The 15,565-nt window shown below is 41.7% G+C and overlaps 1 protein-coding gene across 1 annotated transcript in view; it reads right to left on the reverse strand.

Moving 5' to 3' along the window:
• Nucleotides 1-15,346, reverse strand: part of BMPER (BMP binding endothelial regulator) — a 252,218-nt gene extending 236,872 nt beyond the window's left edge. Inside the window, exons 1-2 of the mRNA XM_065938888.1 lie at nucleotides 15,132-15,346; nucleotides 13,981-14,066 (exon numbers count right to left, since the gene is read on the reverse strand). Of these exons, the coding sequence (XP_065794960.1) occupies nucleotides 13,981-14,066; nucleotides 15,132-15,264 (219 nt within the window). The 5' untranslated portion in view covers nucleotides 15,265-15,346. The remainder of the gene's footprint in view (nucleotides 1-13,980; nucleotides 14,067-15,131) is intronic.
• Nucleotides 15,347-15,565: the final 219 nt, after the last annotated feature.

A 15,565-nucleotide genomic window follows, 5' to 3' on the forward strand; every position in this document is an offset into this window, starting at 1 on the left:
GACTCTCTCATGAGAAAAAGTCATTTGCAAACTAAATGCATGACCCAAACTTTACGTCAAATACCTACCTATACAATACATATATACATGTGCATATACACATATGCCATCCAGCACAAAGGATAATAATTCATTCTGATGAATCAGATACTCCAACCAAGAGTTAATGTCTATGGCCTGCATGAGTTCTTCAATTTTCAAAGAACTTGAAAGCAATAAAAGAGATCTAACTTCAAAACTATCTGGAACATAATTTAATCTCTTTTGTTCATGCAGGAAAAAAGTTTTTTCTTCCCAACCTCACAGTGCCTCAGGCCATTATTAACATAAATGCTCAGTACATATGTGCTGCGTTTAATAACCATCAATCATTTTCCTACTTCGGTCCTGCAATTCGGTTCCCACGTTTCCTGCAGGTCACCCTGTGCCCCTCTGGTTGGTACCAAGGTGAATGCTGTTTCCTCCCTTCCCCTCCCCCAGCACCATCAGAGGCATCCTGAGGATGTGCAGGAGAACCCATTAATTCAGAGCTGGGGGCTCAGAGATGAAGAGGGGTTATGTTTTACCATATCAACACATTTTATTTTTAGTTTGTGAACCCAGTGTCCGTTCACCCTGAATTTAAAGGTTCCCTCATTAAGATATACCACAATAACCTGCCAGGACTAAGCATCTTCAGTGAAAAATTCTCGAGGTGCTCAAAGTACATATTAGGTTGAACTGTAAGAAATTGTTGTTTTGATAGGTCAACACCAAATATCCAAAATGTGGAAGCTGTTTCTATAACTTGGCCAAGTGGTGTGTAAAGTACTTTAATCAAATGTCTCCTTGCCTTTGCCCAGTGTACAGCTTTTACGAAACAAACAAAAAAATCACATTTTAATAAATCCCAACTAGTTCCCTACACATACACAGGCAGCCATAAGAGAAAGGACGTCACTGCTATCTGGTGCGTGCTTATTCTAGAGGGAAAGAAGAAGCCAGTTCCTCCAGCAGACGCCACTTCAGAACTAATTAAAGACACAGACCCCAAAAGCAGGCTCCTGCCCCCTTCCCGGACATCCAGCTATTCCCTAGACTCTGACTGAGTCACCTCTTAAGGGAAAGGAATTTCCGTCTGGGTGCTCATCTACTGTGCTAATGAGACTGCAAGTTGAGCTCTAGTGGGTACCAGAGTGCTGGAACCCCTGTTTCGCACGTGCTTGAAAACAGGAAATCACTTCATCTCAATTCTAATAGACCCGTTTCCCTCATGGAGCATAAACCCAGGAACATGGCATAGCAGCTCTCAAGTGGGAGAATACCTGATCAGTCTTCCCATTCAGGAAAACAGCATCCCCCTGAGACTAGAAACACCGGGATGTGAATGTCCTGATGCTACTGCTTTCCCTCTGTGAATCCACAGCTCAGGAGAGAGCCAGCAGGCTGTGAGAGCGTCTAGAATTCATGAATTTCTGAGAGGCACAGGGGCAGTTCTTGCATGCTAAGTCACCTCAGTCATGTCTGACTCTTTGCAGCCCTATGGACTGTAGCCCACCAGGCTCCTTTGTCCATGGGATTCTCCAGGCAAGAATACTGGAGTGGGTTGCCATGCCCTCCTCTGGGGGATCTTCCCAAAGCAGGGATCAAACCCAGGTCTCTTACGTCTCCTGCATTGGCTGGCAGGTTTTTTACTACTTAAGCCACTGGGAAGCCCACAGCAGTCAAGCAGCCCAGCAAGGCTCTCCTGGAGGCAGAAGTGGCAAGTCCCACAAGACACTGACCAGATGCAGCCCTGCTCTCTGAACCCAGAGGAAGTAGTTGTCATAACTTGCCTCAAACAGGTCTGTTTAATTAGAAAACAAAATGGAAAAGGAATCCCCCAATATTTTGTAGTAAGAAGTTCTAGGAATAAATACAGAAAAGAATACAAATGTCATTGCTTTGCTCACGAAAAGGAAAGCAGTGAGGAGGGAAAGGAACCTTATTGCTAATGCTATAGTCTGCAGATCTGCCTCCAAGAGGAACCTGAGAGGACAGGTTCCAAAATTTTTTTTTTTACACAGAGAGAAGGAAAAAAAAAAAAATTAAGACAAAGATGCTAAAAATGCCTCTCAGTGAGACCCAAATAAATGTAAAAACAGTTTCAGGCCTCCTAATTTTCCTGCCTCCTTTCAGAGCACCAGCTCCACCTCTCCTGGAAATAGTCTTCCGAGGTCACCCACAGCTGCAGAGGCCAGCAGCGCAACCAGAGCGCCCACTGCGCGGCATCTCAAAATAAGATGCTCAGCCTACGCCTGCAGCCTTTGCGGCCACGAAAAAACCATCTGGCCAAAGCCTATTTACTTGACCAAGAGTACAAGAATTATTTTGGAAACACGTGCTTTTATAAGTGAAAATGTGAGGAGAGTTATCTCCGTGATTTTTACTGTCACTGTCATTCTCTTTGAAGTGTCCCTGGGGTATCATCACTTATGTTGCTGGTCCTCTCCCACAGCCGTTTTATGGTTATTCCATCAAAGCAGGGCATTCAGGGCACATGCCCTGGTCAGGGAAGATGCCACTTGTCCGGCCCTCTCACTTTCTCTGGCTGAGTTACCTGCGTGAAACCTTCAAATTGCCGCTCAGGGTATAGACCTTTGAACTTCTCATTTGCCAGATCTGGGTTAGTCCCACCCATTACCTAACATTAAAAAAAAACAAAACAGAAAACTCATTACACTGCACGACGTGTACATACAATAAGGCCTTTGTCCTTAAAAGAAAAACATAATTTTCAACAGAGTCGGCTCCCAGAAGCCAAGGGAGCTAACATCCAAAACCTAATATAAACACTGAGGCTTGTGTCCAGGTTTCAGAGTTAGACTCAGTGAAAGGGGGAGGAAATGATGGGAATGGCAGCCAAGGGGGTCCGAGGCATTTTTCATTGTGATTTTTGAAAACAGAACTGAGATAATCCTGGATCCTCCCCTCTCAGGCACCTCCTGTATTGTCGCCTACAAGGCAGCAGGGTATTTCTATGAGAGAGAATGTTCCTTTTGTCACAAATAAAAGCAGGAATTAATGTCTATATGGTTTTAGTTCTCAAATGGGAGTACATTCCTTTCAAAGGAACAAAAAAAGTGTTTTTGCAATGATTATTTAGGATGTCTTTTATAGATGGGGTTGACCTTCTGTGACAAACTCACTGGGAGAATCCTGTTTTGGAACTTGGAGTTCCATTCTGGGGGGTAGCGATCCCAAGTGTTAACAACCCAAATTATAAACAGGAAACTCCAGCCTGACTCCCACTCAAGTCCCAAGGTTACAGACCTCTCGCTGAAGCTATGGGGCTTCCAGAGATGAGGGGACAAGGTTCTTACACTTGAAGACCTCATCTCCTAAGATAAATCTGCCCAAGTTAACCTCATATATTACTACACAGAACATGCTCTCAAAAAGAAGAGGCAGATTCTTAGAAGAGTTGACGAGACAGCTGATCAAAAGCACAGAAAAGCTCAGTGAATGTGGAGGGTCTACAAGTCCAAATCTAGTCACATCAGTTAATGTGGGATCACCGGCTACACCGCAAGCATTCAGAGTGACTGGGGCTGGGCAGACAGCAGGGCTCTGTACATTTTAAAAGGGGGAGAACTGCCTGGTGGTGCAGCAGTTAGGAATCTGTGCTTTCACTACCAAGGGCATGGGTTCAAACCCTAGTTGGGGAACTAAAATCCCACAAGCCATGCCTATCAGACAAAAATAAAAATTTAAGCATACAAAATTATTAAATTTTTTAAAAATATAAACAAATTAACTTAATTTAATAAAAGGGAGAGGATTCTGAAGCATCAGTCTCAGTGTCTCCACTCAGTAATTAGTTTTACATTTCTGCCTCCCACCTTCCACTTCCTCATTCAATGGCAGTGCTGCAAAGGATAGGTCAGCCTCACTGTGAAAGCAATGTTTGGAGACGAACACTAAACAGGTAGACTTCTGAAAATGAGAAACAGAGAAGCAGCCATCTTGCTAAGCCCCAAATACTTCCCAGGTTCTCTATCTTTTATGGAAAAGACAGCAGTCACCTCTACTAAAGTTCCATCATCTGCCCTGATAGAAGTTCAGAGTAAACACATCATAGGAATTGGACATAAACTGAAATAAAAGCAGTAGTCCAGTTAATCATTTCTTAGAATATTTAGAAGAATTGTAGTCATCTATTTAAGCACTTCCTAGAAGTCTGAGATAGGCAGTAATTGCATAGCATTTAGATGGTGGCATGTGTGCCTGTGTACTAAGTCACTCCAGTCACGTCTGGTTCTTTGCAAACACATAGACTGTAGTAAGCCAGGCTCCTCTGTCTATGGGAATTCTCCAGGCAAGAATACTGGAGTGGGTTGCTGTGCCCTCCTCCAGGGGATCTTCCCACCCAGGGATTGAACCTATCCATGTCTCTTAACGGCTATCATTCCTGAAGTGCTTACCACGCTCCAGACCCTGTATTAAGAATCTTGACTTAAGAAATGTTTTGATTCACAATTCTGACAAAAGCCCTATGATGATGTCAAGATACAGAAATATTAGGCAACTCAGGCAAAGCTGTACAACTATTAAAGGAGATATAGGAGTCAGTACACTATCATTGCTAAAAAATATACTCACTAAAGTATGCGCTAAAAACTGGTTTATAGCATACACTTCACTTTCTTCTATTCAAGTTCTGGCCCTTAATAATAATAGTTCCACTTACACTGTTTACAGAGGTCTTTCACAAACACTTGTGTATTTAACCCATACACATCGCCTCAGTCAATGGCTACAGCCCACAGATGGGGTCTCCACTACGATTCCTCTTTAGAAATGAAGCCAAAGGGCAGACATACCATTATGACTTGCTCAGTACCCACAACTAAGGCTCAGGGAGACCAAGGTGGCTGCCCAGTTATGCACAACTACAAGGTGGCCCTGGGGAGACTTGAATCCATAATTTAAGACACCAAGCCTGCCATTCCACAAGTCTCCTTCAGTGATGAAACAGACATCAAAAATTTAGTGAAAAAAGAAAATATTTTTCCTGAAGATCTAACTAAAGGATTAAATTATATCATAATATTTTTAAAGCACCATTAACAGTTTCGTAGAGCAAACTTGAAAGTTTATAATGGTAAGATTTTATGTTAGCCAAGTTGTTTGATATTGTTGCTCTGATTCATAATAAGAAATGCTTCCATGTAGCTTTGTCCATTTTGCACGTAACTATAGAAACATTCCAAAGACATTTTCAAACTCTATTATTTTTATTCATGAAATTAGTTTTGTTTGGGGAGCTTTGAAAATGTCATGTGGTATTTATTCACTTTTGCTGAGACCTTTACATTCAGAAAATGTGTTATTTTTGCACTTAATTTTCAAAATCCCTAGAGCAATCTTAGTATTTCTCTCAAACTGGGTCCCACCAAATTCTATGTATGATCAATTCTATTCCATGTGAAAACGACCAACAGGTCCTAGGGACCTGTCTAACTTTGCAAGATCTAATACCACTGATCTTCCTCTTCTTCAAACATCTTCTGCCTTGGCCTGCACTTTGCTGGTTCTCCTTCTGTAACTATACCTCAGTCTCTGTTGTTGGCTTCTCCCTTTCTGACCTTCTATTAAATATAGCCCTTCTTCTATTTACTATTAGAGGCTAGTTTCTTGAAATCTCAATTTAGACCCCCTCAAAGGCAAATAATTTATCCCCAAAGTTCTGAAATTTATTTCAGTGCAAACAGTTAACACATTGGCTTCTAGTCTTGATGTCTCTATTACTATCAAGATCCACATTTTGAAGAGCCTACTAGGTTTTCGTAATTGGAAGGTCTTCAAGCCCACTTCAGTTCTAAACTTATTATCCCCCATCCATGTCCATGACCTCTTCTCTTCCTACACTGTACATAACATTGGTTAGAAATGTCAAAATTCCCTTCAATCCACCCCATCTCTCACCTTTGCCATTTATTTTATTGCCAACTTCTACCAACAGCTTCCCAGGTGTCACTAGTGGTAAAAAAAAAAAAAAAAAAAACCCACCTGCCAATGCAGGAGACATAAGAGAATGCAGGTTCAGTCCCTGGGTCAGAAAGATCCCCCTGGAGAAGGGAATGGCAATCCACTCCAGTATTCTTGCCTGGAGAATCCCATAGACAGAGGAGCCTTGTGGGCCACAGTCCATGGAGTCAGAGAGAGTCAGACCTGACTGAAGTGACTTGGCACATTAATTTGGGCTCTGAAATGCCTCTGCAAGTCTGGGTGCCCCAGCACAGGGGTACACTTGCTTTAAGGTGGGTCATACAATTTTGATTGTTGTAAAAAATGTGTGCTACCACTGAGAATACATACCACCATAATAGTATCTGTCAAACTGAATAACTTGCCAAATGAGTCGAGCAACAGTGCAGAGCACTGTTTTCACTGTGGGTAAGAGGAGAGAGATGGCCCCCAAATGGAATTTTGAGAGTGAGGTCTGGAAGTAAACCACTCTATTCAAATAGCAGCACCGAGAGATGCTCCAGAAACACCAGGTGATGAGTGAAATGACTGCTAGTAGACACACTAGCACGTCATACCACTGTAATGACTACGCATTTTAACTACTGTGTTTTTTCTGGTGCCTATTGTCCAATCTCTGGCCTCTCCACACTCTAAACAGCTCTCACAAAAGCTTCTAGAGGAATTTATACAAAGTACATCTTACTGTGTCACGTGGGTGAGCCAAAATATTAAATGGCTCCCACAACTCCACAAGTGGAACTGAGCTCCTTATTATTGCTCTCAATGACCTCCCCTTGATGCTTCTCACCAAGTCTTCGAACTCTAGCTTCCATCAGAGCTTTGGGTACACAGGGCATACTGGACTCCTCAATCTTCACAATTCCTAAGCACACACTCTTCTGTGCCTTTGCTCCAATCATGCTTTGCCCAGACTATCTTCTCTCTGCCCATCAAGGTCCCAGATAATCCAATCAGAATTCATCTACAGCTCCCTTAGTACTTGGGTTTGAATCTAGCAGAGTGTTTTTCTGGCACTCCTGTAAAACTTATCCACGCATGTGTTTTTCTCTTCCCTTCCACTGTGGGCAAGATTCTGGACTATTGGTCTGCCTCCCCAAGGTGACCAGCACAATGCTTCAAACACAGAAAAGGCAAAAAAGGAAGGGGAGTATGAAGTGTGAAGAGAAGGAAGAAAGAATAATATTATTGAATTTATAACCTGTTATCCCTAGTGCTTTGAGTGCTGTTTTATATAACTAGAACTGGGAATCAGGAGGTCTTAAAATATACACCCAGCTCATTTTGCTGATCTTGACTAAGTTCAACAAGCACACTTGACCTCCTGGTGCCATGAAAGGTGATGTTACTAGTATTCTTTTATAGCATAAAGGATTTAACAGACTATCAGTTGGACCCAAGTGCCATAGAAGAGGGTGCAAGAAACTGATATCTTTTGTTTATCCAGTGAATTTGTATTAGTTGGCTTATTTTCCATCGCTTTGTGTCACCTGACTTTTCCTATGATGCCCTGTTCTCCTGCCCTCACTATATCTGAATCCTCATCTGGGGAAGGGCTCTCTTTCCCCAGCCTGCTTTCCCACACTTAAAACACAGTCTACTGGTGGTGCACATTATGAAGACTGGTACCTTGATATGAAAAGAAAACATGTTTAAAATGGGATGAGAATGGGGCAGGGGAGCACACAAGTAAGTAGGCAACAAAAACCTACTCAGGTCTGGAACGGGGTTGAGAGACTTGCACAAGGCGGTCCAGGAAAATCACCATGATGCCAGACCACTAGGCAGTTTTTCCAGAATTACAGCGCTCCTGAGTCCCAACCCTATCCCTCTGCCAATGAAAGTACAAATGAAGGTGACCCCACAGGCATAGAGATGTAAATACTCTGCAGAAAAATGAGGCCCCTCTTCCATGGAAAGTTTTTTTAGTGCTTAATGGAGAGCAAGGGGAAAACTTACAGCAGGGCTCACAGACCACTGGACCAATAAGAAAGCGGCTCAAATCAACCTAGTCCAAGTCTGGAGGGACAGGAAACCCCACAAAATGTTACTGACCTAGCCCTGTCCATTCATAACGATGGGTGGACTTGGCATCATTATCCCTAGGTCTCTTCTCCATCAGCTTCCCTTCCCTTCCTTTTCTTTCCTTCTTTTTTAATGAGCCCATAGGGTTTCTTTCCTTTTTTAAAAAAAAAAAAGAATATTTATTTATTTGGCTGCACTGGGTCTTAGTTGCAGCACGTGAGATCTTCGATCTTCCTTGGAGCAGGTGAACTCTTAGTTGCAGCATGTGGGATCTAGTTCCCTGACCAGGGACAGAACCTGGGCTCCCTACATTCGGAGCACCAGTGAAGTCCCCCCTTTTCTCTCTTTTCTGATGCCTCTAATTCTATGTGAGGAAATAAGAATTTAAACATTAACATCATCATCAACAATAACAATAATGAATTGTTCTGACTATGTGCCAAGCTTTGGACCAAGTCTTAAATGTTCTATCTCATTTAGTTCTCACAGCAAGTCTATGAGCTTGTTAATGACAGTCATTCCACTCTACAGATAAGGAAATGGAGGCTTAGAAAGGTGAAAAGACTTTCCTGAGTTCACCAGCAGTAAGAGACTGAGTCCGGCTCCCCGGGGGGCTCAGTGGTAAAGAATCCACCTGCCAATGCAGGAGACAAGGGTTCAGTCCCTGGGTTGGGAAGATCTCCAGGAGAAAGAAACGGCAACCATCTCCTGTATTCTTGTCTGGGAAACCCCATGGACAGAAAAGCCTGACGGATTACAGTCCATGGGGTCGCAAAAGAGCTGGACATCACTTAGCAATTAAACAACAGATCCAGTATTGGAACCCAGGCCTATCTGATGCCAGGGCTAAAGCACTTTGCCAAAATGATATGATACGAGCCAATAGCTGCCTGCACTGCATCTTCCTCTGAAGGGCCCTCCAAGTCCAGACTTGGTTTGTGTTGTAAGACAAAATCACTCTAACTACTCCCTAGAGTGAGCCTATGTCAGCTTTGCAGAGGTTGAGATAACTCTCTGAAGCCCTTGGAGGGATCTGTAGATATTTGGAAATAGTAAACAACCTGCAAAAGCAAGTTGGTTTAGCAGAGAAAACACTGTTTTCACATCCCAGGTCTGTTTCTTAGTAACTATATAACTTCAGGGCATTTGCTCCACTTCTATGAGCCTCAAGAAAGCGCTAATGATAATAATCATCTATAAGCTGGTATTGGCAAATTTGTCAGTATGATGTTGTAAATTAGTTCAGTTCAGTTCAGTTCAGTCACTCAGTCGTGTCAGACTCTTTGTGACCCCATGGACTGCAGCACACCAGGCTTCCCTGTCCATCACCAACTCCCAGTGCCTACTCAAACTCATGTCCATCGAGTTGGTGATGCCATCCAACCATCTCATCCTCTGTTGTCCCCTTCTCCTCCAGTCTTCAATCTTTCCCAGCATCAGGGTCTTTCCAGATGAGTCAGTTTTTCACATCAGGTGGCCAAAGTATTGAAGTTCCAGCTTCAGCATCAGTCTTTCCAATGAATATTCAGGATTGATTTCCTTTAGGATGGACTCATTGGATCTCCTTGCAGTCCAAGGGACTCTCAAGAGTTTTCTCTAACTAAATTAGTTACCCTTTTCTAAAACTCTATTGAATACCTTATTCTATAGAAAGGCAATTGGTCACACCACCTTCTAAACAGAGTATAAATAAAAATAAATAAATACATAAACACATAAATAAACCCTGATCATTGCCTTAGTGAGCATCTAATATCCAGTTTAAAAATGATACAAAACAATTTTCAAAACATTATAGCAACCTATTTATATGTGCATGTATGAAGCATAGCTTTCTGAACACATCAAGACTACTTTATATTTCCCCTGCCTCCCTCCTTCCTTCACCCTCCTCATTCTCCCTCTCTCCACCTCTCTTTCTCTTTCACTCTCTCTCTCTCTCTCTCACACACACACATACATACACGAATTGAATCCTGATGCACCGCTGTCCCTCATCCTCAAACACATGCCTTACACTTGTTCAGTTAATAGATAACTATTCTCTAGCCAGTTAATTTGAGCAATAAAAAACATGAGGCTTTTATAGAGATAAAGTACCCAAGAGAATCAAAGATGCTGGTAGCTGCTTGTTTAGTGACAGAGGATTCTGTGATTAAAAGCAGAAGACAGCAGACAAAGGCCCCTCTGTTTGCACCCCTTGTTGGCTCCAAGTGAGGTGGAGCCCCACGTCTTGTAACACCAAATTTCACATTGTTTTTTATGAGGAGAGGGTCCATTTCTAAATTGCACCTCTGGATTTAAAAGAGGAAATTTAAACCTCAGAATAATGTTTTTTGCTGAACAAAACGTATGCCAAACTAAGCTCGAACTGACTTCTGTTTTCTGAGTCCCAGCCTCCCAAGTTTTCTCGGGTTTCCAGTACTGGGCTGAACTCACTGGCTTTTGCCATTTCCTTCTATGTTATGGTTAGGTGGAAAAGGGGTGAGAAGCAGGGGTACCACATCCTCAGGTTCACTGGATGGGTTTGGGGATGCCCAAAAGATCCAGAGGGCCACTTTCGATTCATTAGTTGAGATGGGCTGGCTCCTATCAGCTGTACTTCATGTAAGGCACCAATATGTTTTTCTAGACATTACGGGAAAAAAATTCTAGCAAGAAAGAGGAAAACACCACACAAAACAGCAATAAGCCTGGTCTTCCTTCCCCAGACCCACAAAAGACCGTTTTGTAAGACGAGGAAAAGCTGTGCTTTGCTTTCTAACTGAACAATGAAGCGCTTGCATCTTTAATCCAAACTGTCTACCCGCTTCCCTAAATTTCGGGACAATAGTCCAACTTCTCACCTTCCGCCTTGAACAGTTGAACCCACACACTTTAAAATAATATCCATCAGCAGCTGACAAACTGGTTATTCTTGGACCACAACTGATGCTGGCAAGAGGAGGTCCAGGCAGACAAGGATAAATGAGAATAAAATTATTCAGTTCTGCTCGCCGTGGCCACTGCATCAGCTGTCATCCTCAAAATTCCCACAGAAATGAGTTCATTCCACCTTTGAAACATTTCGGAGCTTAAAAGTTTAAATCAGGCCAAGTTGATTCTGTGGGATTTTTCTAGCTTTTACACTGTAATTATATGCAGGATTTTGTGCCACCTATTTCCTCTCAACTGTAACATTTTACATCTTTTTTAAGCGTACGTTGAGGTTAGTTTTTTTTTTAGTACGTGTTATGAAATAAGATATGAGCTTATACTCAGCTTTAGGTACCTTTCTGCCAAAAGGCTGGACCAACACAAACTAAATATGACTATTTTCTTTATCCAAAGTACAGTTTTGACTATTACATACCCTCTTAACATACATACATAAAACTAGCTCACAACGAAAGCTCCCTGGTCAACTGAAATCATGACGAGATTTTCCTTTCATATAATGTGATTAACAAATGTTAGCTAACCGAACTCCTAAAAGACTCGAAAGAAAAAAGCAGAATAACTCAAGCAATGCCAAAAAATCAAATAACTCAACAATCTTTCTATTTGTTTCCTTGCTTTTTCACATCTTTAACTTAGAAAATAGCCTGTTTTACTTGACTATAGGCATGTGCTCCAGAGGCAGGTGAGAGTGAGTTCCAGCTCCACTATTTACTAAAATATGACCTTTACAAGCTACTAAATCCTCTAGCCTCAGTTTCCTCATCTGTAAAATGGGGGGGAGGGGGTAAAAATCTTCAAAAGATTTTTGTGAAGATTAAATGAAATGATGCAGTCTTCAATAAGTGCCAGCAAATAAAGTATTTCATAAGTGTTAGTTGTATTTCTGACACTACCTGTTTGCTAAATAAGTCTACCTTCCAGCCTAAATATAAAATTGTCAACTAGCCTCATAGTAGGCTAGGTGCTTTGAAATTCATATACTGCAGTGGGTCCCTTGGAAACTTACAAATAAAGAAACAGTTGCCCATCTAGCCTTACTCAACTTTATCAAGTATTATTGTTTGGGAAACAATAATAACTATGACAACTTAGACCCCATAATCCTAAACCCCTGCAAAAGTTATGGCAATATATCACTGAACCTTTCAGGTAAGGGGAACTTTGAGGTATCCCCTGAAAAGCAAGCGAGTCAGAATGCTAGTATCGACTTGATGTGTTTGGAAAGGATTTCTGATTGCTCTCGTGAAGGCAGATACCTCCAAATGTTACTCAAAGATATAAATGAACCTACCACCCTTCTGAACGTAATCAATATAAGTATCACTCCAGAATTCCAACCGACGCATCTTTTTTCTTCAGATTCACTCTTTACCTTCAAAACAGCAAGGTCTTCTTAGCAGTAAGCTGTACTTTTGGGGAAAGGCACTATTTCCACCAGGGTAAGAGTACCAAAAAAGGGAAATGCTATATGGAGAATTTTCATACTATTTGGGAAAAGTTTGCAAAACCCAAACTCTGTGTTTAAACATTATAAATGTAACAATATTGCTGAGGAGAAAAACAATATTTTCGCATGTGGAATTCCAAATTCATTTAAATATTACCCCATTTTCTGAGATCTTATGAGATTAAGATAAAATAATTCACTAACACTATGCAGATAGGAGAAATAAAGAAATCATCTCCTTTCCACCCGCACCACACACACACACACACACACACACACACACACACACACACAGAGGCAGACACACTACATTTGTAAATACACAACTAAACCAAAATTTAATGTAAAGCTCCTTTTCAACAGGTCCTTTGGTGAAAAATCATTAACAAGGCAGCTCATAAACACAAACTTAATTGTCCCTCTCTCAGCCCTCTTTTGTTAAAGCAGCAACACTTATCATCTCTGGAAATGGAATGCATTTCTACCTCTATTTCTGCTGATTTCCTTAGTCTTCAGAACCTGATAATCATTTGATACAGACATTCACCTTCACCCATTTATCATTTCACAACATTGACCTCATCTCTTGTCATGAAAAACTTCGGGTAGTTTATACCCAGATGGCTTGGCTTTCCCCTAAACAGAGAAAATTCCCTTCTCTGGTTGCATACAGCATGTTGATCTGATAACAAGCAGTCATCTATCATTTGGGGGCTTTGCATTTGACTTTGACTGCCTTAATGTATTTCCAACAGGGTTTTGTGATGTGTAGTTTTTAATCAAGGTTTGCCAAAAGTGATTGGCATGTAAAACACTTTTAAACAAAACTGTTCTTTGTGAGTCGCTATTTCAGCTCAGAAATTCTTATTCATATAATTTAATCTCCCCCATGTGGTTATTTATTAGATCTTATCATTAACTATAAAGCTAAAATAAGCTGAAACAAATCATTTTTTTAATCTACCAGCCAGTGCTAGTGTTAACTAAGCAGTCGACAACCAAGTGTCATCCTCTACTAAGGACAAAATGTCCTTTCTGACTCGCGGCTTCCAAATCAGATATATAAAGATTGTTTTTGAGAGCTTAGGATATAAGGGGCAAAGAAACTCGAGATTATATCTTGTCCCCATGTTTATGCTTTGTGACTCTAACCTCTCTTTCCCCTTGTCATATACCTTATCCCAGACCTTTATACCTAAATGTTATCATTTTCACACTGAGTTCAGACAATAGAATCAGAGCACCTATGATTTGGTGCCAATAGCCATTCCCAGGAGCAGAAGTGCAAGTGGTAATTAACACTGAGGTGATGCTATACCAAGTCCATCTTAAGTTTACTTCTGCAACCTGATGTCAAAGATAAACATCTCCAGTCTGATGAAATAAAAACTGCCAAAGTCCATAAAACTTGGAAATTCAACGGAATTCAATTCATCAGCCATCTGCAGTTTTGTAATGACCAAAAGCAATTTTTAAGATCTGGTCATAAAATTACAGCTAAAGGATTCACCTTGTTAGAGGGAGCAATTGATTTCCCATTACCTGATCTCCATACTCACCATGCAGACACACATTATACAAGGGTTATCCGTGATAAATGGAATCTGGAGTACTTCACCTTCATTTTCACATTTTGCAACAGAACCTGAAGGGAAAAAAAGTTATTTAAATTTAGCTGCATGGCCTTGTTACAAAAATAGAATTTTTATACTAATACTTTTTAAAAAAACTATATCCAAATTTCAAAAATCCCTAATGAGTTTTAAATAATCTAATTCACCCAAAAAAGTCTTCCTGAAAAAAACCGACTTTAAATAATTTTATTAGAACAGGTTTTTTTTTAAAGCCTGTGCTATATAGATGTATTTTCTGCTCTCGGATGGTTGGTTTAAGCACAATTCCAAGTATTTCATTGGATCTTTAATAATACCTCTCCTTTATAAAACCATTTCAACTAAACAAATACTCCCATAAGCAAAAAATTCAAACTGGCCTTTAAGGCAGATTTTAAATTTGAACAGAATTCAGGACTGTGTCAATGAACAGGCCTTTATATGAATCTGCCTCATATTGTGTTGAATTGAAATTACTTTTCGAAATACAATCTTCTTTCCTCTTTTCTTAGAAATAGATTCAATATTTTCTTTTCTGCACCAGGTGTCAGTAAAGTATGTCCTTCAGAATAGCAGCTGAGGTCTTCACCTGCCTCAAAGCATATAATTATTATATCCTGCTATTATTACCCTTTTAAAATATGATAGTTTCTTTAAATTCAGGATCTGGAGGGTGAGTGCTTTAAAGATCACTACCAGTAAAGAAGCTATATTGGAACCCTATAGAGAGAGACAGGCCTATCGGTGGAAAAGGATGTAGTTTCTTTTTTTCTTTTTCTTTTTTTTTTCTTTAATTGCATACGGGAGAAGAGATCAAACTAAAGGTTGAAAAAAACTAAAGATAATAAAAGAACTTTTTAAATTCAAATAGAAGAATTTCCGTTATCACTACAGTATTAATGTCAACAGCCTGCCCGCTCTCCGCTCACTGCTTTCCCACCCCTTAACCCCGAAGGACTTCCTTCATCCCCATGCGCCAGCGAGGAGCAGGCTCCAAGGTGCTCGTTCCCCACCCTCCCCGGGGCCAGTTAGCGCCTTCTCTCCCAGGTACCAAGCCAGCGTCTGGGAGGGTCGGTCCCTCCCGACCCCTCCCCTACCTGTCAAGAAGGAGGAAGCCAGAGACATGGGGACCCCCGAGCAATTGAGCAGCAGCAAGACGCAGCAGGTAATCCCGGGCGAGCGCCGGCAGGGACGCTCAGCCAGAGCCCTGACGCCGGAGAACCAGAGCATCGTCACCTGGAGGGAATCCCGGGCGACTGCAGGTCCCGCGCCGCTGCCTGTGCTCCGCTACCGCCGCTCGCAGTCCAAAAGGGCTCTCAGCCGGCGAGTCGGGAGACAGTCCGCGAAGGAGGGAGGCGGGCGCCCGGGAGCCTGGGGCGGGGGAAAGGTGGGGGGGGGAGGAGGTTGACGGGGGGAGAGGCAGAAGAGCGAGGCGAGGGGTGGGGGGCGCCCAGGGAGGAGGGGTCCTGCGGCCAGGCTCCTCCAATGCAGCTTTTTTTTTTTTTTTAAGGAGTTGCTCGCAGCGGTTTAG

The sequence above is a fragment of the Muntiacus reevesi genome, chromosome 6 (assembly GCF_963930625.1).
Source record: "Muntiacus reevesi chromosome 6, mMunRee1.1, whole genome shotgun sequence".
Classification (NCBI taxonomy): Eukaryota; Metazoa; Chordata; class Mammalia; order Artiodactyla; family Cervidae; genus Muntiacus; species Muntiacus reevesi.